The sequence below is a fragment of the Rhinolophus hipposideros genome (assembly GCF_964194185.1).
Source record: "Rhinolophus hipposideros genome assembly, chromosome: 24".
NCBI lineage: Eukaryota > Metazoa > Chordata > Mammalia > Chiroptera > Rhinolophidae > Rhinolophus > Rhinolophus hipposideros.
This window is the reverse complement of record NC_138070.1, coordinates 7,235,695-7,256,320: the sequence shown is the minus strand read 5'-3', so window position 1 is coordinate 7,256,320 and position 20,626 is coordinate 7,235,695. Positions and strand designations below refer to the sequence as shown.

Here is a 20,626-nt window from a genome sequence, read left to right as displayed (position 1 = left end):
TTATTTAACACTTATATTGATAGATATTTTTGGTTGATTTCAGTTTTCTCTAATACAGATAATCAATATCTTTGTATCTCTAAATGTTTCTGAATCCTCACAGTACTTATTAATATTTTGTACATCAGAAGGCACATCATAAATAAAGCTGCTGAATTGCATTTGAAGACTACTGCTTTATTTATAAATAGAATGCAGTCGTATCTGTCAAAGTTATAGTAGTGTCAAAATATTTGTAGTATAGGGCCGGTCGGTGGCTCAGGCGGTTGGAGCTCCGTGCTCCTAACTCCGAAGGCTGCCGGTTCGATTCCCACATGGGCCAGTGGGCTCTCAACCACAAGGTTGCCGGTTCAACTCCTCGAGTCCCACAAGGGATGGTGGGCTGTGCCCCTTGCGACTAGAAAATGGCAACTGGACCTGGAGCTGAGCTGCGCCCTCCACAACTAAGACTGAAAGGACAACAACTTGAAGCTGAACGGCACCCTCCACAACTAAGATTGAAAGGACAACAACTTGTCTTGGAAAAAAGGCCTGGAAGTACACACTGTTCCCCAATAAAGTCCAATAAAATCTTAAAAAAAAAATTTGTAGTATAGTTTTGAGAGAATGTCAGTGTCACTAGCTAATTGTGTGCCCTGAACTTCAAGGGTGCAAGTTGAACCCTTTTACAACAAATCTGTGTAACTAAAGTATTTTTAAGCTTTCGTTGGTGGAAAATTTTTTTATTATAGTTGATATAGCGTATTCCAGTATAATAAGAAAAATGACGTCTTTGGAGGTGATTTTGCCTGTAACTTAAAAGAATTTTAATGAAATTGTAAAATTCTAGTGATATAATCTTGCAAAAAAAAAGGAATCTGATATTTCATTTTATCAGTAACCTCTGGGTAATATAGAGTGATGTCAGTAAAATGTATATCGATGTGGTAAATTACATTGTGTTTGAAATAACTTTCCAAGATGTAAACTTTTTTGGTTGTGGTTTATGCTTCATTTTGTTGTCTGTTACTTTGCTTACCAAGAAAGGATTCCTTTGGTAAAAAGTCATGTTGGAAAGAGAAACTGAACATTAGATATCTTGTGACATTTTAGAACATAGGTATAACATGGTATAATTTGGTATATGTGGCTTTGGCAGCAAGAATTAATCAAAAATGTGACAAAAGCAACTTCTGGCTGTTGAAATTCATAAGGCGCTAGGTCTTTTTCGGTGTCGTAGAGTGTTTTTGAGTGTTTATCCTGTGTCAATTCTAGGCAAGGATGTTATAATTCAAAAGTGATAGAATTCAAAAGCAGCATTAAGAGGGGGTACTTTATGCATTTTGCTTTAATGATTGATAAAAGTCTTAGAAATTGAATTCATAGGTTCCAGATAAAGGCCCGAAAAAGTGGATTCTTTTTCCTTATATTTTTCTGATCATGGGACAGTACCAATAGCTCAGCAATGGCTCGTATAGATTTCAGGTATCAAAAGTGAAGCTATAGGTTATGAGTCAGTTTAGTCTTTCTAATGTCCAGCTGAGAGGAAAATGGATGAGCAAACCTTTGGGGTTGATAGTCATATAATTATTTTGGGTGAGTAGTATTTGACATATGTTAATTTCATTAGAAAGTTTTGTCTTTAGATGTAAATCCATTTTAGCCAAGAGCTTCTGGATTTGTCCCTGATTTGCTAAGGTCGGAGTTGAATATCTGAGTATCTAATATCTGAGTACCTAATATGATTAAACTTTGTGGTACCTTCTTTTCTGTGACTTATCCTTATATTCCTTGCTCCCTTCCTCCAACAACATATTAAGTTTTAGCTAGGAAAGGTACATTTAATTTTAGCTAGTTGGTTAGTTTTTCTGAACATTTGTTCTTTGCAGTCTGAGGGAGACAGATGGATTTGAATTCTAAAGTGGAGTCTTTTGATTTAGTAGAAGAAATAACCAGTGAAGTGATAGACGAGGTTTCCAGGCAGTTTTAATTAGTCAGGCACAGCTGTGAGCAGAAATGGACGAGGACAAGATTCAGTGGCATAGAAGATGCTGCATTCCCCATGTTTCTTAGAGGTAGTTAGTGGTCAGCCATGACCATCGGCAATTTTTATTGAGTAGTCACTGGGTGCATATTCACATGCTTGCCTAACCCAGCCAAACAGTGACAGGCCACGGGTTTAGAACGAACGCCTCTGATCTCTAATCAAAGTCTGGATGACACTGATTTCAGCTGTCTTGTTCACATTGACCAGTAGATGAGGTCATGTAGAAGAGCTGACCTGGGAGTGTGTTTGGAAGCGGAGCTTTATTGTACCTGTTTCTTTCCTTGTTTTGTTTTGTTGGGGGGGTGGGCTGCATGTGCACTGTCAGGCAGCATGTTTAGTCATTTGCTCATTCAACAAATATTTATTGAGCACCTATTATGTGCCAGGTTCTCTGGTGCTTGGGATACATTAGGGAACTAAATAAACAAAGTTGTAAGCTATAGTGCCAGAGTTTGAAATAAATTTGAAAAGATTTGTTTTCAAATAATGTTAATTAAAGTTATGGAGTGCTTACTACATGCCAGGTGCTGTGCTTTGTGCCTTATTTTTGGAGAAACAGTTCACAGCATACTGAGATTTTTAGCAGAAGATACAAAGATGAATGAATCCAAGTCTGCCCTCTTGAGGAGTTTACAATCTATGAGCATCCTCCTGGTACGTAAGAATTATTAATATCTGTAAAACTTGTTTTTTAATTGAGAATATGATTAGAATCCCTCCTGGGCATGATTCTGAGAATCAACAAATTTTGCAGACTGGGGCCTCTGTGTCTGTCATGGGAGAGCGGTCATCAGAGTTCCTGTCAGATGGCAGTGGTGAGGTTTACTGCCTGCCCTCAATCCAGTGGGCACTGTAGGCAGGGTTTGTCAACCTCTGCCAGGTGATTCCCTGTGGTGGGGGCTGTCCTGCGCGTCATGTGATGTGGAGCAGCTTCCCTGGCCTCGACCCGCGAGAGCCAGGAGCACCTCTATACTTGTGACAACCAAAACGTCTCTGGGCATTGCCAGATGTCCTCTGGGGGTCATCTCTGTCCACCTTCCCACCCCCACCGCCTTTAAGAGTCTCTGCTCTCGCCGGTTGTCTCGCTAGACAACCAGAGCTCCTTCCAGAGGCTGGCACAGCTACAGACTCACCCAGAGCTTTGCTTGTGCTTGCGCTGTTCCTAAAAATATGAAGCTATTCACACCTTGTACTGGGAATACTGTCATTATACAAGGACGGCATCTCTACAGAGAAACCACTAAGTTCTGAGCAGCACTGGGGATAGTGACCGTGGTCTGCTTTTTAGGGTAGGAATAATGATAAGAATTACAGCAGTTTGTTACTATTAAATATAGAATATATTCAAAAATATACATGTAAGGTATATATCTTTTGGGTAGAACTTTTGCATATAAATAAGTTAATAAATTGAGTAATAAATGCAAATAAATTAATAAATTAAACACATCAAATAAATATAATATAAAAATTCATTATATATAAATAAATTAAAAATATATTTAAACTAAATACATTGATAAATATATTTATTTGTATCCTGTGATCCCAGCACCCAGTGAAGAAATACATGGATTCTTACAATCCCTTTTAAAGCCCTCTGTGTGTTCTACCATCCAACCTTCCCTCTGTCCACATAGGAAACCACTCTCCTGAATTTTGTGGTTCGTTTTCTCTTGCTTGTCTTTATTGTTTTATCATATTATGCCCACAACCCCAAATATCACAGAGCTTACTTTTGTGTGTTTTAAGACCTTAGTACATAAATGTAGTGTGCCTTATGTATTTTTTTGGTCTCGCTTTTTTTCTCTGTTCTACACGTGTGGTGTGATCCTTCCATGTTGATGTGTGTAGCTAGACTTCATTTATTTTCACCGCGGTGTCATTTTCCATTATTTGACTCCATCACAGTGTGTAACCAGTCTCCTGTGGATGACTATTTGAGTAGTTTTGTTTGTTACCATAAACAGCGTTGCTGTGAGTATTCTTGTACTTGTCATCTGGTGCTCGTGTGCAAGAGTTACTGTAGGGAGTTAATTACCCTGGAGTGGATTGCTGGATTGCAGGCTACCTGCATGCAGTAGGCCGAACCACTGCTCCCAATCAGGTGCTAATCCTTGGAACCTGTAAAGATTACCTTATGTGGAAAGAGGCTCTTGGCAGGCCTGATTAAATTAAGGGCCTCGAGCTGGGGAGACTAGCCTGGATTATCAGGTGGGCCCTAAAGGCAAACACAAGTGTCCTAAATAGAGGAGAGGTGGAGGGGGAGTTCACCAAGTATAAGAGGAAGAGACTCGCAGGGGCGGGGATTGGTGTGCGGTGCTCCCAGCTAAGGAACGCCAGCAGCTACCAAAAGGCAGTGTGAGCGCCAAGAAGCCCATTCCTTCCTAGAGCCTCAGGAGGGAGGGGGGCCCTGCTAACACCTTGAACTTGGCCCAGTAATACTGAGTTTGGACTTCTGGTCTCCAGAACTGTGAGAAAATCAGTGTCTGTTGTTTTAAGCTGGTAGGTTTGTGGTGATTTGTTACAGCAGCCACAGGAAACGAAGACCAAGGCATTTTCAATTTAACAGAACAATGCCAATTGTTTTCTAATTTATATTTCCACCAGGAATTCAAAAGAATTCCTATTGTTTCATTCTTTTCAGCGTTTAGTACTTTTGCATTTTACCAATAGGAGATTTTATGAAGCAATTTTATAAAACCTAGTGCAAATTTTGAAAAATTAAGAATGCAAAAACAAAAAAATTGAGTACACTAATAAAGTGAAAATGTTGGTATTGAATACTATAAAAATGAAGTTGAAAGGCTTAGATAAATTTTTAAATATGCTGTACATAATGTGTTATACCTGTTATTTCTCTACTCTCATTTCCACTAAACATTTTCTGCACACCCTCTTCCTCCTCTAAAAAATAATCCTGTGAGATCCCTTGGTTCTCATTACATGAATTGGCATGCTCCTTAATTTCTCTTTGGTTTATTTCTATGTTTACTCGATCTCATCTTACGAAATCTTTTTTGGCTAAACACAGATGGGTAAAATAGTATTTTGTGGGGAGGAGGCAGTAACAATAACCTATCTGCTTAATAAGATAGTATATTTGTGCATATATTTTGTGAGAACAGATGTTAGTCATCAATCCCAGAAAATGTATTACGTCCGTGTCTCCTGAAGTATATTATTTGATGATAAACATATTGTTCATACTAACAATAATTGTACCTTAAAGGTGAATTGCATTTGGCACTTTAAAAAAATAACTGTAAAATGTATTTTCTCATTTGATTAATTTGTTGCTTGTGTTCCTTAAGGGTAAGCATTTAAGCAAATATATTTACTTATTGAGGAAACTGGTTAATAATACAGGCACACCTCGTTTTATTGTGCTTCACAGATGTTGCATATTTTCTAATTGAAAGCAGGACCCTCCACCAGCAGAAAGATCTTGACTTGCTTTATTGGAGTGGTCGTACCTCCGAGGTATGCCTGTAGTTGTTTGTAAACAGTTTTGAGAGTCCTAAGAAAAAGTTTTTATTAGCAAAATTAAATGGTGAATGGAGGTGACTTAGCTAGACCCGTTTGAAAAAGCTGCTTGTTTTAATAGTCCTAGCACTGGAAGAAGAAATCCAGTGTGTCATTTATAAGAACTGTAATAGAGAACTGTCCAGTTTCTCTTTGATTATGGCCAGTGATGGGCTCTCACAACCTCTCACTATACCATTTTTTGGTTTTGACAGTCTTTAAAAATAAAAAAGTTTTCTTACAAAACTTTTTAAAATTGCCAAAATATGTAATGTGAAAGTAGACAGAATTGCATAATCAACCCCTTTGTACCCATCACCAACTTCAACCATTTTCAACTCATGGCCAATCTAGTTTCAGCTATTCTGCCACCTATAATACTTCTCTTTCCCATATAACTCCTGAATTATTATGAAGTAAATCCATGACGTCTTATCATTTTATCCATAAATAATTCAGTGTGTATCTAACAGATAAGGACTCCTTTTAAAAATGTAAACATAATAGTATTTCCTATCTTTAAAAATGAAGGTCTTTAATATAATCAAATATGCAGTGTTCAAATTTTCAGTTGTCTTATAAATAATTGTGCTAATTTTTAAAAAAGATTTTTTGAATCAGCCTCTAAATAAGATGCAGACACTGAGATTCGTTGATGTCCTTTAAGCTATAGGTTTCCTCTCCATCTTTTTTCTTTCTTGCCTTGCAATTTGTTGAAGAAACTTGGTCTTTGTCCTGTTGTTTCCCACAGTCTGAATTACACTTACCAACCCCCATGGTATAGTTTAACATGTTTTATCTGTCTTCTATGAATTTGGATCTCTAGACCTTGGTTTGATCAGATTTGGGTTGTTTTGTTTTGTTTTGTTTTAGCATGACTGCTTCATGGGTGGTGGTGTATATTTTCTTCGGTAGGCGTGTCGCGTCTTTTTTTGTGATATTTGCAGCTATTAATACTAAAGCTCAGTGCCTAGATCTATTCAATTAGATTGCAAAATGGTGATAGTCTGTCGTTTCTTCATTTATTAGCATCCTATAAAGAGTTCTCTCTCATCAAGTAGGGTGTACAGTTCATATGAGAAAGGTGGGATAAATCTCTGAATCTTTCCCTGGATTAACCAATTTTTTTAAAAAAGATTTTATTGGGGAAGGAGAACAGGACTTTATTGGGGAACAGTGTGTACTTCCAGGACTTTTTTCCAAGTCAAGTTGTTGTCCTTTCAATCTTAGTTGTGGAGGGTGCCGTTCAGCTTCAAGTTGTTGTCCTTTCAGTCTTAGTTGTGGAGGGCGCAGCTCAGCTCCAGGTCCAGTTGCTGTTGTTAGTTGCAGGGGGTGCAGCCCACCGTCCCTTGTGGGAGTCAAACCGGCAACCTTGTGGTTGAGAGCCCACTGGCCCATGTGGGAATCGAACCGGCAGCCTTCGGAGTTAGGAGCACGGAGCTCCAAACGCCTGAGCCACCAGGCCGGACCCTGAATTAACAAATTTTTAAAATGGGTTGGTTTGCCTCCATCCTCCAATGGTGGTGATTTTTCTTTTTTGTAATATCATTATAAGCTTGTGGATTTTTTCAGTTTTATTGAAATGTAATTGACATAAATCACTAAGTTTAAGGTGTACAGCATAATGATTCGACATATATATTGTGAAATGATTACTGCTGTAATTTTAGTTAGCATCCATCATCTCATATAAATGCAATAAAAAGAGGAAGGAAAAAGAGAAAAGAGGTATTTTTCCTTGCGATGAGAACTCTTAGGATTTATGCTCCTAACTTTCACGTGTATGGTACAGCAGCGTGACCTCTAGCCAGCAGCGTGACCTCTAGCCAGCAGCGTGACCTCTAGCCAGCAGCGTGACCTCTAGCCAGCAGCGTACGTTACACTCCACTGCCTGTTGATCTTGTAACTGGAAGTTTGTACCTTTGACCACCTTTCTCCTATTTCCCTTCTCCTCTCCCTGCCTATGGTAACCATGAATCTGATCCCTTTTTCTGAATTGTTGTTTTAAGGTTCCACATATAAGTGAGATCTTACAGTATGTGTCTTTGTCTGACTTATTTCAGGTAGCATAATGCCCTCAAGGGCCACCCATGTTGTATCAAATGGCAGGATTCTCCCCCCGCCCTTTTGTGGCTGAATAATATTCCTTGTGTGTGTGTGTGTGTGAACCTTACAACTTCTTGATCCGTTATCTGTCAGTGGACACCGAGGTTATTTCCATGTCCTGGCTGTTTTAAACAATGCTGCTGTGAACATGTAGGTGTAGATTTTTCGAATTCATGTTTTTGTTTCCTTTGGATGTATTCCCAGAAGTAGAATTGCTGGATCATATGGTATTTCTATTTTTATTTTTATTTTTTTGAGGAAGCTCCATACTGTTTTCCGTAGTGGCTGTACCAGCTTACAATCCACCAACAATACAGAAGGGTTCCCTTTTCTCTGCGTCCTTTCCACAGGCTTGTGGGTTTAAACATATCTGATGTGTTCCTGTACATTGCAGTTATTTCTTTTTGATTTGGCAAAATCATTGTTTCTCCAAATGGACTAATCTTTATCTAAAGAAGAGATGCAAATGACCAGTAAGCCCATAAAAAGATGAGCTATTGGAGATGTGCAAATCAAAACTACTCCCATCCACTCAGAGGGCTCCAATAAAAAGGCCTGTAATAACAGATGTTTGCTGTGAGGTGGAGAATAGAAATCTTCATACATTGGTGGTGGTCCTGTAAAATGGTGCAGCCACTCTGTTAGCAAGCTTCGCAGTTTCTCCAAAGGGTAAACATCGGTGACATGTGACTTAGTAGTTTCATTCTTAGGTATAGAACCAAGAGGGATGAAAACATGTCGACACACAAACTCTTGTACTCGAATGTTCACAGCAGCATTGTCTATAATAGCCAGAAAGGGAAACAACCACAGTGTCTACCAACTGATGAATAGAAAAATAAGATGCCGTACATCCATACAATGGAATATTATTCAGCAATAAAAAGGAATGAAGTACTGATACATACTGCATACAACAGGGCTGTATCTTGAAAGCATTATGCTAAGTGAAAGAGGGCAGTCCTAAAATACCACATTTAGTACATGAAATGTAAATCATAGGTAAATCTCTCGACAGTAGATTCGTGATTGTCTAGGGCTGAGAAGTTTGGCGGAAAATGGGGAGCGATTGCAAATGGATATAGAGTTTCTTTTTGAGGTGTTGAGAGCATTGTAAAATTGTAAATGATGGCACAACTCTGATTATACTAAAAGCCATTGAATTGCACACTTTAAGTGGGTGGATTTTATGGTGTGTGAATTATGTTACAATAAACCTTTTATAAAGTGATATTGTTTCCAAAAAGGATTACCCAGAATTCCCCAGAGAGCCTGCTTATGATGCAGATTCCAGGGCACATCCTAGACTCTCGAAACAATCTTTCGAGTGGATCCCAAGAATCTCTTTTTAAAAAGTAAATACACTTAGGAATTCCGAAATATGCTGAATTATCATCAAAATGCCTCATTGTGCTGTGCCTCCCTGTAACTTCCTATTTCTCTATTGCTCTTCTGGAGCAATAGCGAATGTCTTCCTCTGCCACGTGGCAGTCCTTCAAACGCAGGAAGGCAGCTCCACCTTCCAACTCATCTCTTTTGTGGGCCACGCGTCCCCAGTTCCTTAACCATTTCTCATGTAACACGATTGCCAGATTCGCCAAATACCCGTCTCCTGGACACACTCTAGTCTGTTAATCACTTCTTAAAATGAGGTCCTCTGAACTGCAGGGTATATTCCAGTTATAGTTTGAGCATTGCAGAATCCACATGGGATTGTTACCTGCCTTGCTGCTGACCCTGGGATTCTCCTAATGCTTTGTAAGTTGGCATTAGCATTTTTTAAAGTGTTGGCTCAAATGAAGCCTGTGTTTAATTCAAACCTCCTTTACCCCACCCCCAACACTCCAGCATTTATCTAGCCAGGTCTTCCTTCTTGTAGGATTATCTGGAAAAATTCCCTTTCTTGGTGGTGAGCTGCTCTAAAATACGGAAGTATCTGTAATGTCCTAACACTTGTTTAGCGGTTTCAACTTTTTCAGAGCACTTACTGTACGTTACTTCCTTTGATCTTAACAGCTGTGTAAAATGGAAGCAGGTGTTATCCTCATTTTACAGATGTAGAAACACAGACTGAGAAAGTTTAAGTAAAATGCCTACAGGGAAATAGTTATTTGCAGAGGCTGGGCTGAAGCCAATTCTCTTGACTCAGTGCTTTTGCAATCTTGGCTGCCCATTTGCCCGTGGAATTAAAAAAAAAAAAAAAAAAAAAAAGGAGGCCTAGGTTCCATCCCCAGACATTCTGAGTTAATCAGACTGGGGGGTGGGGGGTGGGGGGCTACTCGTTAGTTCTGTTAAAAAGCTTTCAAAGCAGTTCCAATATTCAGCCTGGTTGAGAACAACTGCCCTAACTCATATTCCCCTCCTTCTACTGCCCTAACTCATATTCCCCTCCTTCTATCACATTTATTTTCTTGATCTAATTAAGAGTCTCTGATGTGAGAGAGGAAGAATATTTTTTCATTGCTCCAGAAGGCAGAATTATAATCAGTACAAGTGAGAGAGGGTTACTCACATGTACAGTGGGAACCAGATGTATGTCCTAAGGGAATTATTCTTGGAATTTATGTGTCTCATTCATTCATTTATCAAGCATTTTTGTGCCAGACACTACCTTTAAGCTCTGCTCATACAAATGTGAGTAAGGTATGGTTTCCCCCTTTCAGGACTCACAGTTGAAAGAGAGGACAGACTGTAAATAAACAACATTATAGTGGATATGGTAAGTGTTACACATATTAGAGTTGTAAAATTTCTTAATTCGTTCAATTTTTTATTTAAAAACTGCCAACAGTGATTTTCTTACTAAAATATATTCATGCTAAGCATTTGAATATATCACTATAGTAGTCTTTGTGTGCAGTATATAAATCAAGCAATTAACAGATAAAGTGAGTCTTTTCCGAGATATCTTTTTTCTTTAAATACTCCTAATAAAATTTATAATAGTGTTTAAACTCTTTTGTAGGAGTTCATTCCTACACCTCCCTCCAAATGTTATTCTGTTGGTTACTAGGCATAGGGAGATCATTTGTATTGGTTCTGTCAAGAATTTATGTAGGTGAAAGAAATGACTTTATAACATGGAGAAACTTTTAGATATGGATTTAATGCCTGGGATCAACTTTCAAGAGCTCCTCTGTACACCGCTCACTGCTTTTCCTTAACATACATCATTTATTAAAAACCAACCATTGGAACGTTCCTGTTGAGACAGTGGACATTTTTTCTTACAGTTTGTGGCTGGCACTCTGATAGAGGTATGTGCTGGGTACTGTGGAAATACGGAGAAGCCAGTTCTGGAAACTGGAAGAAGAGAGAGAGAGGAAATTGGAGTTTCAAAGTAGGTGGTAAAGCTGAGTTTTGAAAGATAGGTAGGATTTAGACCAAGTGAAGCGGACATCAGGCAACAGCAGGGAGATGGAAAAAACAGGGCCCTGGTCACAGGGGTGTGACAAAAGATGAAAACTTGGGCGGAGGCCTGGAAAATAGGGAACTTCCATGCAAAAAGAATTTGAACAGAGACTTCTCCCATGTTGAGTCCTCACAATTCTAACAATCCCGCTACCAACAGCAGTTGTATGAAGGACTGGGGAAAAATCACCACGTGCTGAGAAAGTTTTACAGGGCTGAGCCAAAGCGAAATAATCTGGTAACAGGTCAGGGTCCCTTCCTAGTTTGCCACCAAGCTATGGGCTAAAATTTATGAATTAAAGTGTGAAACTTAATCCTGTTTATCAGGTAAGTTAAAGACCCTTTCTAAAACGAGATGGTGAAAGAGTTTGAATGAACATGTATTTCCAAACTTGGATAAGGTTATGTAACTTCAGGGTCTAATTTAATTGATAAGTGATCCACTTTTGATTTAGGCTTTCCTATTGGAGATAGAATTCCATCCTTCCATTCACAGTTCATTTACTTAATTCACACGAGATCCTTCTGATCTTTGAATTCCTGTATGTAATTCAATTTGGCCACGATTGCCAACTTCATCATGTAAAAAAATGGTAGGCAAATCTGTAGAAGGGTTTAAAAATTCACTCGAACATTTGAGAGGGTTTCATTATTCTATATCCTTTACTGAAAAGTTTTGTATTGGGGTTGCAAGTCTGGCCAGTTGATCTGCTTTGAAATAATCCAGTTATAAATTCTTTTTATGCTGACTGGTTCATAAAATGAATAGAATCCATTACTGTACCATACGAAGGAGTGTAGTAGTAGAATTCATCTATTTGGAGATTGAGTGATCCTGAGTTTTAAATATCATTTATTCTTGGAGAGTGAAAGGTTTTATTGTTCATTGATAGTTCCCAACATCCACGGTGGTCTTCCCCTTCCCAACACCCCACCTTCCCGCCTAATCAGGAGTATATCCTGCCCTGCATTGAGATAAACTGCTGCAGCCCGAGTACTAGTGAATTGATTTAAAGAAAGCACTTCCTGTGGTATTTGTGCATATTCTTTGTCAGATGTGTCACCCAAGTTGTAAATGTATCAACTGTGTAACCTTTTGTTTGACTACCAGTTATTTAAAGATAGCATTTGCTTGTGAAAAATATCAGCTCTAGTTAGGACTGCTTTTCTTAAATATAAAGGATTTAACTTGTCATTACTCTTTCTTTCTTTTTTATTTTAATAGTGACCCCCCCCATCTTTCTATTACCACAATTACTAATGACATTTCAAACTTGAACAAACATGTTTTACGTAGTCCTAAATATGGAGCATATACAGTTTTATACTGCTTTTTATTGTTGCTGTGTGGCTTTAATTTTTTTAGTTATTGCATAACATTCCATTGTGATATGTTATAATTTAATTGAATGTCCTTTTGGACATTGAGATTGCTTCCACTTTTTCCACTATAATAAATACCACTGCAATGAACATCTTTGTACATTTCCTATTTCTGGAATATTTCTTTAGGGTAAATTCTTAGAATTGGGATTATTTTCTATTCCTTTTAGGAGTAGGCTCTAACATATCTTTAGCTTTTTACTTGACCCTTTTAGAGAATTACATCTCTGCTCTTCTGAACAGCAAAGTAGATGGTAAATAATTGATATTTACATTTAGGAGAGTACAGTAGCTCGTGCCTAATCCTGACTTTTCCGCTAAGTATTAGTCTAGTTATTTTGCATATATATATAAAAAATATATATACATATATAGTATATATATATATATATATATATATATATATATATATATATATATGATGTTTTCTACCACTTCAAAAGTCTGTGTGCTCATTCTCATTCCACATTTACTTGAAATGCATGTTGGCATTTCACATTTCACATCATAGCTGGGAGGTGTATGTTGTTTGTTTTCCCAGATGGAAAATGGAAATAAATTGGCTAAAATGATAGAGTCCTCTATGACTGTTTTTATGTCAAATATTGGAGTCTTGTTCATAGCCAGATTTGGCTGGCAAAGAATATTTTGCCTACCTTCTATTAGCTTTCCAGAATGATTGTTGTTGTCTTAGCTTAAAAAAAAATGTCATGTATGGTAAAATTACTTGATGAGTCTGAGTTACTTTGAAAGTTCCTCCCTTAATTGGGGTGACTTCAGCATTATCACCAAAGTACAGTTAGTGACCCTTCCTTCTGATTAAGGGTGACAGGGATCTTCCCTTTTCCTTAAATAACTTTTGCCCTTTTTAAAGAAAAGAATATTAGTTTTCTAATGACATTTTGGTCTTTTATCTTCTTGGGCAAGAGCAGCTACTGAGGGCAGTGGTTTTATATGAGGACAAATCATTTCATATTCATAAGTACCGGAATAGATCCTCCATAGCTGACTTACTAAAACCCAGATATGATGTCTTTATAAAATGATTTTAGGCCGTGACCTTCAAACTTTAGAATTCTAAAAAAATGGCAGTATAGCAGATGGTTTTGAGTGCTCATAAGAAACTGTTGAAATGGATAATGCTGAGTAGTCTAATGGATTTCTGAAAGCATAATGTGCTTTAGATATGGCTAAATCAATAAACATAGCAGTCACTTAAGTGTATATTATATAATATTTGGTTAATTATATTGTAACTCAAATTGTTTCAGAATATTTGTCTTTCAAGTGGAATGCTAAAAATATAACTGAAGTACTTATAAAAATAGAACCATCAGAAAAATGCAGAAGTATATTATAGTTTTTTTTCAGCTAACCTTGATATTTGGAGTTAGCTACAGATTCTGTCATGCATTTTATGAACCATGAAATACCATATATTTCAGAAGCACGAATGTTTGCGATTGATAAGAAAAATAAATAGCTGGGTTTAATGGTACTGAGTCGTTGATTCTTTTTTTTAAAGTTACTGTTTTTCTTTTTCATATTCTTCAATTCTTGAGCCCAATAAAAGCCTGTATTAAATTTTTCAGTAGTGGCTTCATATGACATAAGTAGATGGTCAATGCACCATAAGTAAACATGTATGTGGAGCACATGCATTTTATATGAAAGAGTTATATTGGATGGAAATCACAAAATCAATATTGGAAAGCTTTTTTAAAAAAAGGCAACAAAATTTCTTATTTGCTTAGATGTTCATCACTGGGAAGGCGATGAAATTTAAAAATTGTGTTTTTTTGCTTTTTGTTTTTCCAGCATTGAAATATATCTGTCTTTGGTTATTGATCATAGTGGTGGGAGCTGGTGGCCGACTTTTTTTTGGGGGGGAGAACCTTAAAAAAAATAAAGGCAGTCTCATTTCCTTGGGTCTGATCACAGCTTCAAGGCGGATGATTGCCCTGGAAAAGTGATAATTTTTTAAGGAACTTGAGTTATTTTATCTAATGCCATGTGAAAAATCAATCAAAAGGGTAATTTGTGTTTGATGAATCCCGACAAAAGGTAGGAAAATACAGTTTTTGTATGACTTGATGGTGAGGGACATTTCATCATTATTTGTTTGATCTGTTGTGTTAAAAACTAGGTAAAAATGGCCCTCGCTTCTATTTTTAATACTTTTACTTGCGATACAGCTTTGCCCAGTGATACCTACAATGTCTATATTGCTCTGGAAGTTCTTGCTCTTTTATTGGGATAACAGTTCTTAGGGCAACATTTGAGGTAAAAAAAGTATTTTGCAGGTTTGTGAGAGAAAGTGAACTACGACCTTTTAAAAGTTCAATGCTAATGACTTAACAGAATTGTTTTTGCTTTTGTTCCAAACTCTGACTTTCTGGTCTATTGCGCACCAGACACCATTGGCGTCTGGTGATCTGTTTTATGTACTTGCTCCTAGAGTGTCCCCCTTCCTTTGTTGGTTACAACGGCCTGTTCATTTTAACGCAGTCAAATGTATACGCATAAACTCCTTGCATCATAAATTTGGTTTGATTCTTTATCTCGATAGCTGGGTCCTTTCTTAGTTGATTGAGGAGTTAATGGTTTTTATTATTCCCCCAGCTGCTGAAAATCTAGAGGAGGCTTCCTGATGTTTGTGTGTTTTGGCAAGAAAACAGTGGTGGTTCCTCTATGAATAGGAACTGGATCTATAGCATGTCGCCCATTGAAATATTGGATTAACAGTAGTAATTATGGAGTATTCTTCAAAATCAAAGAGCAATAAACAATCATTTATTAGTAGGTATATTAGATTTTGAAGATAAAAGAAAACTTTGTTCTGTTTTTAAGGAGAATCCACCTGGTAATAGAAGTGAGAGACTTCCATTTATAGCACAAGAGCATTTAATAAAGACTTATATCTTCATTTTCTGAAATAAATTATTGGAATTAATTTCTGACTTCTACACTTAACTGTTTTCATGATTTGGGTTCTTTCAGTTAGGTCTCATCTCACGTTTAAAGGGAGCATTAGCAGAAATGCCAGGGGAAAAAAATCTCCATCAGCAAATACCTGGCTTTCAGCCCTTGTTTTCATATGTGGTTGCAATTAAAATCCTTTTTGCTGTGGGCCATTTTTCGATACCATCAGATATATTTGCTTCTGTAGATGAAAGCAATGGAGAAAGCAGCACTTCCCAACTTCTCCTCTATCGTTTCTCTCCTTAGATTTTAACATTTGAGACCAAGAACCCCACGGAATTAGCGGAACGATTGCGCTCTGTGTGTGGGAATCAGAGCAATGCCTATGCCCGCCTGCTGGAATACCGCCTGAACGCTTTGCGGGGACTGTGGAATGCCCAGCGCCAGCTGGCCTTGGAAGAGCAGCACGAGAGGGAAAGCTCGGGGGATGAAGAAACTCTGGCCCTGCTCAAACGCCAAGGCTTGCTGCAGCAACCCGAGCAGACTCCCTTCACGTCCCGGATGGGGCTGCTGCTGGTCTTCCCCCTTATTCAGTCCCAGAGCAGAACAGACCCCTCTCTCTGTAACATAACCGCCGAGGTGCTATTGAACTGCCTTCGTGACTGCCAGCCGTTGAGCTTGACCAAGGAGCCTGCTGACTGTCTCAATGGAATCGAAGCTCTGCTATGCTCTTGGCTAGAGGAGACTTCGGACACAGGCCGGCACATCCCCCAGAAGCAAAAAGAGAATGCTGCTGCTGCCCTGGTGGCTTTGGCATGTGCCAGGTAAGGAAAGTCCCATGTGCCCTTTGGTGACCCTGTGACTGCTGCTGCCTGGGCTGGGTGAGTGACGAAGCGGGCAAGCAGATTTGAGGGGAGTCTTAACATTCGGAAGTCCGCCTTTGTTTTCGGTATTGAATTCACAATTCACAACCTTGACCGTGCATAAGATGGTTTCATGAAAACTTGGCCCCAGCAGCCCGAGCTGGAACCCAAGTCAGGTTTTCGCTTTCTGCTCTGCCCTGATAACAGCTTAAACAGCTTAAAGTGGAGACTCAACCCTTGCCATTATCTACTCACCCCTTCGATGATTAGTGTTGTCCATCAGGCCTTTGGTGGAGAATGTTCTATCTGTATTTCTTCTGGAAGGACAGGTAAACATTTTGTGGAGCTTTTACTATTTTTCACGCATGTCTGTAAGGAGTGATCAGCAAGGGAGTGGGTTATTACTCACCTGGACTCAACCACACAGACTTGGTCCAAAAATGATAATTTGGGGCCTCCATCCATTTATTTGGAAGATCTCTCTGTATATGAGGATTTAATAGTGTGCTGTCCCTGTGCGTAAGCTGACGGTACTGATCCACTGTAACAGGAAACGTCATGTGCTCAGAGTTCCTTTTCCAGGAGAGGATGCCTACGTTCTCCTTCCCAGTCTCCTGCGTGACCACTGGCCCACATCTGCGAGAAAAACGTTCACTACCCTTGCTGTCCTCCAGAGACCAGTTCGGACCGTGTTCTGACGTATCAGTGCCCCGCATCTGCCCCTCACCCCGCAGAATGTTTTCTTTGATGGGGTTCTTCTGTTTTAGCAAAGCTCATGTGGGAAATTTCTTCTTGGAGGATCATGAAGTTCTTAGCTCTCAGACTTCTTCCCCTGTTTCTATGGTTTTGAAGTTCAACTTCAAGTGGTTGATCTCAAGCTATTTAAGGCAGACTGGCACCAGCATTTAGTGTCAGTTTCCTTGCCCTGAATACACTGTCACAGCCGAGGCTCAGGTCCCTGAACACGGTAGTTGACTGTGGAAATCCTGACATGAGCTTAGTTCTGTAGACATTCCTGGGTGGTGCTGACATACGTTTCCTGTAAAGACGCTACGTTGGATTGACTTATGTTTTTGCATAGGCAAAAGACCATTTCGAGCCATAAATAGATTTGCTAACGCATACATCCCATTTTGAGAAAATTGACTTTTACGTAGGACTGTCTTTAGACAGATTTAGGATGTTTGGGAATAATCGACTTTTCATTTCAAACATTTTTAAGTGTTGAACATGGGATCATAGCTCACTTTTTAGTCATGTGTTCAAAGTCAATCTGAACCACAGGTATTGCAATGCTTTATGTACTCCAGATACCAAATTCTGTTTAGCAGAAATGTCGAAATGAATGTTTTTGTTTTTTGTTTTTTTTAAGATGGTTCCTCTATTGTATTGCTGATATTATCACTGTGTTCTGGACTTCCTTTACATCAGAAGTCACATGCTTTTCAGTGTTAGACCAGTTCCTCATAACTGCATTAAGAAGTTATTAGGGACATATTATTGAACTTTTGAGATTGGTGCTTTCAAAGACAAAACAACTTCTCCAAAACAACATTTTGAAGATGTTCATTCGTTCAGCTAACGTTCATGGAGCATCTTGGACATGCGGGAGCCTTGCTAGGTCTGAGGGCCAGAGTGACTCGTGGTCTCTAACCTTACAGTTCAGCGGACTCAGGGCGATCCATTTCGTCAATAATTATGGCTCACTTACCTCGTACAAGGCACTCTTCTCATCAGTGGGGCTACAGAGGGAGCGAGGTAGAGACTCCTTCCTGTTGCCAAATCTACTGAGAGCAACAGAGGCAGACAACCAGCAACAAATAGATGTATATTTCGCAGAGGGCTTGCCACTGCAAGAAGACAGGGAGGATATTTTGATGGAGAATGACTCACGGAGATGGGGTTCAGCGTTAGCTAGAGATACCAGGGAGGGCCTTGCCGAAAAGGTGACGTTTGAACTGAGGCTTGGATGAGGAGAAAAAGTCAACCATGCGAAACAGCCGGTGATAGAGTTTCAGGCGAGAGGAGCCGCCAGTGGCAGGACTCTGATGCTCTCTTCTGTGCTGGGGGTAGCTGAGGGACAGCAAAGTGAGCTGGGCAGCTGGAGCGCAGTGGTAGGAGGGGGCAGAGGGTGAGGCTGGCAGGGCCCCGATTGTGCAGGGGCTTAGGAACCGTGGAAGTTTAAATTTTACTCTTGAAATTGGATTGATTAATAATAGCTGTTCCAGTGTGCTTTTGCCCTTTTATTTTTTAACCTCACCGTAGCCCAGGGAGGTATCCCTGTTGGACAGATGAAGAAGCAAAAGTCCGTAGGAGTTAGGTGACAGGCCTGAGATGGTGCCGCTGGTGAGGGGCAGAGCCAGGTTTCCGAGCCCGTGTGTCCTGACTCGCAACTTGTGCTTTTACACTCAGTCTGCTGCCTCCCTGCCTTATACTGTTCTTTGGGTTTGATCCTTTGAACACCAGAGATAGTGAACGCGGCAATTAAGTGGAGGACTCAGCCTACTCGGGCCAGTGTTAGGTATTCCATTTCTTTTGGGGTTTAGGCATATGATACCTAGCAATTAAAGCCTTGGCTAAGAGAATAAGGCAGCGATCTGAAGTCAGCCCATCTGATACAGGCGATCATTTAGTGCAGGAAATGTTCTTGTGGTGATTTATACTTGGGGGCTGGCCAGGTAAGCCGTGCGCATCGTAAAAGCACCTTCTTTTAGATCCTGCTGACCGTATTATAGACTTCCCAGAGCCTCAAGCCTTGGGAACCAGAAGGAGATCGAGTGGTGGCAGGTCTGGAAGTATTATAATCATGTGCTTCACAGAAGGAACACCTCTCAGCCCAAAGTATTAATTTTTTTAGTGTATTCATTTTTAGTCACATTTGATGTGATGAGGTTCGATGAGATGTTATGTAAAATAGATGAACTTAGCAAAGACAATAAAAAGTTAATCCTGGAAATACTGTTCGACTTTAAATAGAACCTCGTCCTATGAAATCCTTCCTCTCGACTAGAGACTGGCCTGATGATGAAAAGAGTATCCAAGCTTCATAGACACATGTTCTTTGTACTGGAGCCTTATGTTTTGAGCTCTTGTGTTCGGAGACAATTATTTACCTTTACAAATGCAGCAAGAATATCACAATTGGCATGATGCCACTCACATAGTAACTTTGTGTGTGACCCCGTGGTAGCAGGTAAGAATCAAGTAGATTTTGTACAACACATCTTCTGATAGGCAGAAGCAGATAGACACATTTTGGAACCCTCTCATATGGTTAATAAAATGACCACTAGCAAGCTTATTATTTGACTTTTCAGTTTTGACGCTTTTCTGTTTCCTCCTTTTATTTTTAGGGGATCACTGAAAACTTTTGTCCATACCGTCCACCTGTTACAGAAACAGACTGACCTAGGGTCCCTGCCTGTAGCTGATGTGCTGTACAGGTAAGTTGTCCCTTTGGAGCCTTACCTTTCTTCTGCACAAGAGAGATTGCACATAAGGTTTCTGCTAATAGGTAGATTGCTGAACACTTATCAATTAACGATTCATATTTTTAAGTATATTTATCATAGGTCTCTCATACACACACACACACACACACACAGGGTGCAAAAAAATGTATACACATTTTAAGAAAGGAAAAAACTATATTAAAATTGTAATACTCAATATATACCAATAACAAAAGATGATACAAGTCACGTTTGACTTCTGCAATTACAAGAGGAGCTCACAGTGGTTCCCATCAGCATCCAGACACATCTGATTATGGCGAACTACTGCTTAAACAACCTTGACCAAAGTGTTAATAGCGCTTAAAATGTGTATACATTTTTTTGGCACCCCTGGAATGCACACACACAGACACACACACACATACACGTGTGTGTTTATCTATCTATCTATATTCATTTTGTACACGGCTGTAATTTTATTATAACATTTCTCTAAGCACTGCTTTGTAAATTTTAAATTTAGGAATATATTGTGAATCTTTTCAGATCTGTAATATCTGTATAAAACTGTTTTAGTTTTCTGTTCTTTGAGATGGTAGGTAGACTTTTATTTTCTTGCTGAAATGGGTAGTCTCACTGTCTTTGTGATTCTCCATTTCCCCTTTTTAGGCTGTTGCTTTTGGAAGGGGGCCCTGGGTCCCCGTCCTGTTTGCTTGGTGGCAAACACATAGTATCATGGGGGTATGAAGACATGTTGCCTGCACCAGATAGCAACACTGGCTCCAGTTCTGAAAATAAAGGTAAGGTAAGGGTTTTGGCCCTGTGATTCAAATTAAGATGTGAAAAGAATAGTTTTAGATCATTGTAGCAAACGATTTAGATATAACTCTGTATTCCTTTTAATTAAGAGCTTGAGGTTCCTGTACAGTGTGTTC

The 20,626-nt window shown here is 39.1% G+C and overlaps 1 protein-coding gene across 5 annotated transcripts in view; it reads left to right on the top strand.

The window, feature by feature from the left end:
* HECTD4 (HECT domain E3 ubiquitin protein ligase 4) overlaps positions 1-20,626 on the top strand; it is a 173,800-nt gene that overhangs the window by 29,827 nt on the left and 123,347 nt on the right. For all 5 annotated transcript variants that reach the window (XM_081036945.1, XM_081036943.1, XM_081036944.1 and 2 more), the window contains exons 2-4: positions 15,680-16,197; positions 19,590-19,679; positions 20,361-20,491. In XM_081036945.1, coding sequence (XP_080893071.1) covers positions 15,680-16,197; positions 19,590-19,679; positions 20,361-20,491 — 739 coding nt within the window. The remainder of the gene's footprint in view (positions 1-15,679; positions 16,198-19,589; positions 19,680-20,360; positions 20,492-20,626) is intronic.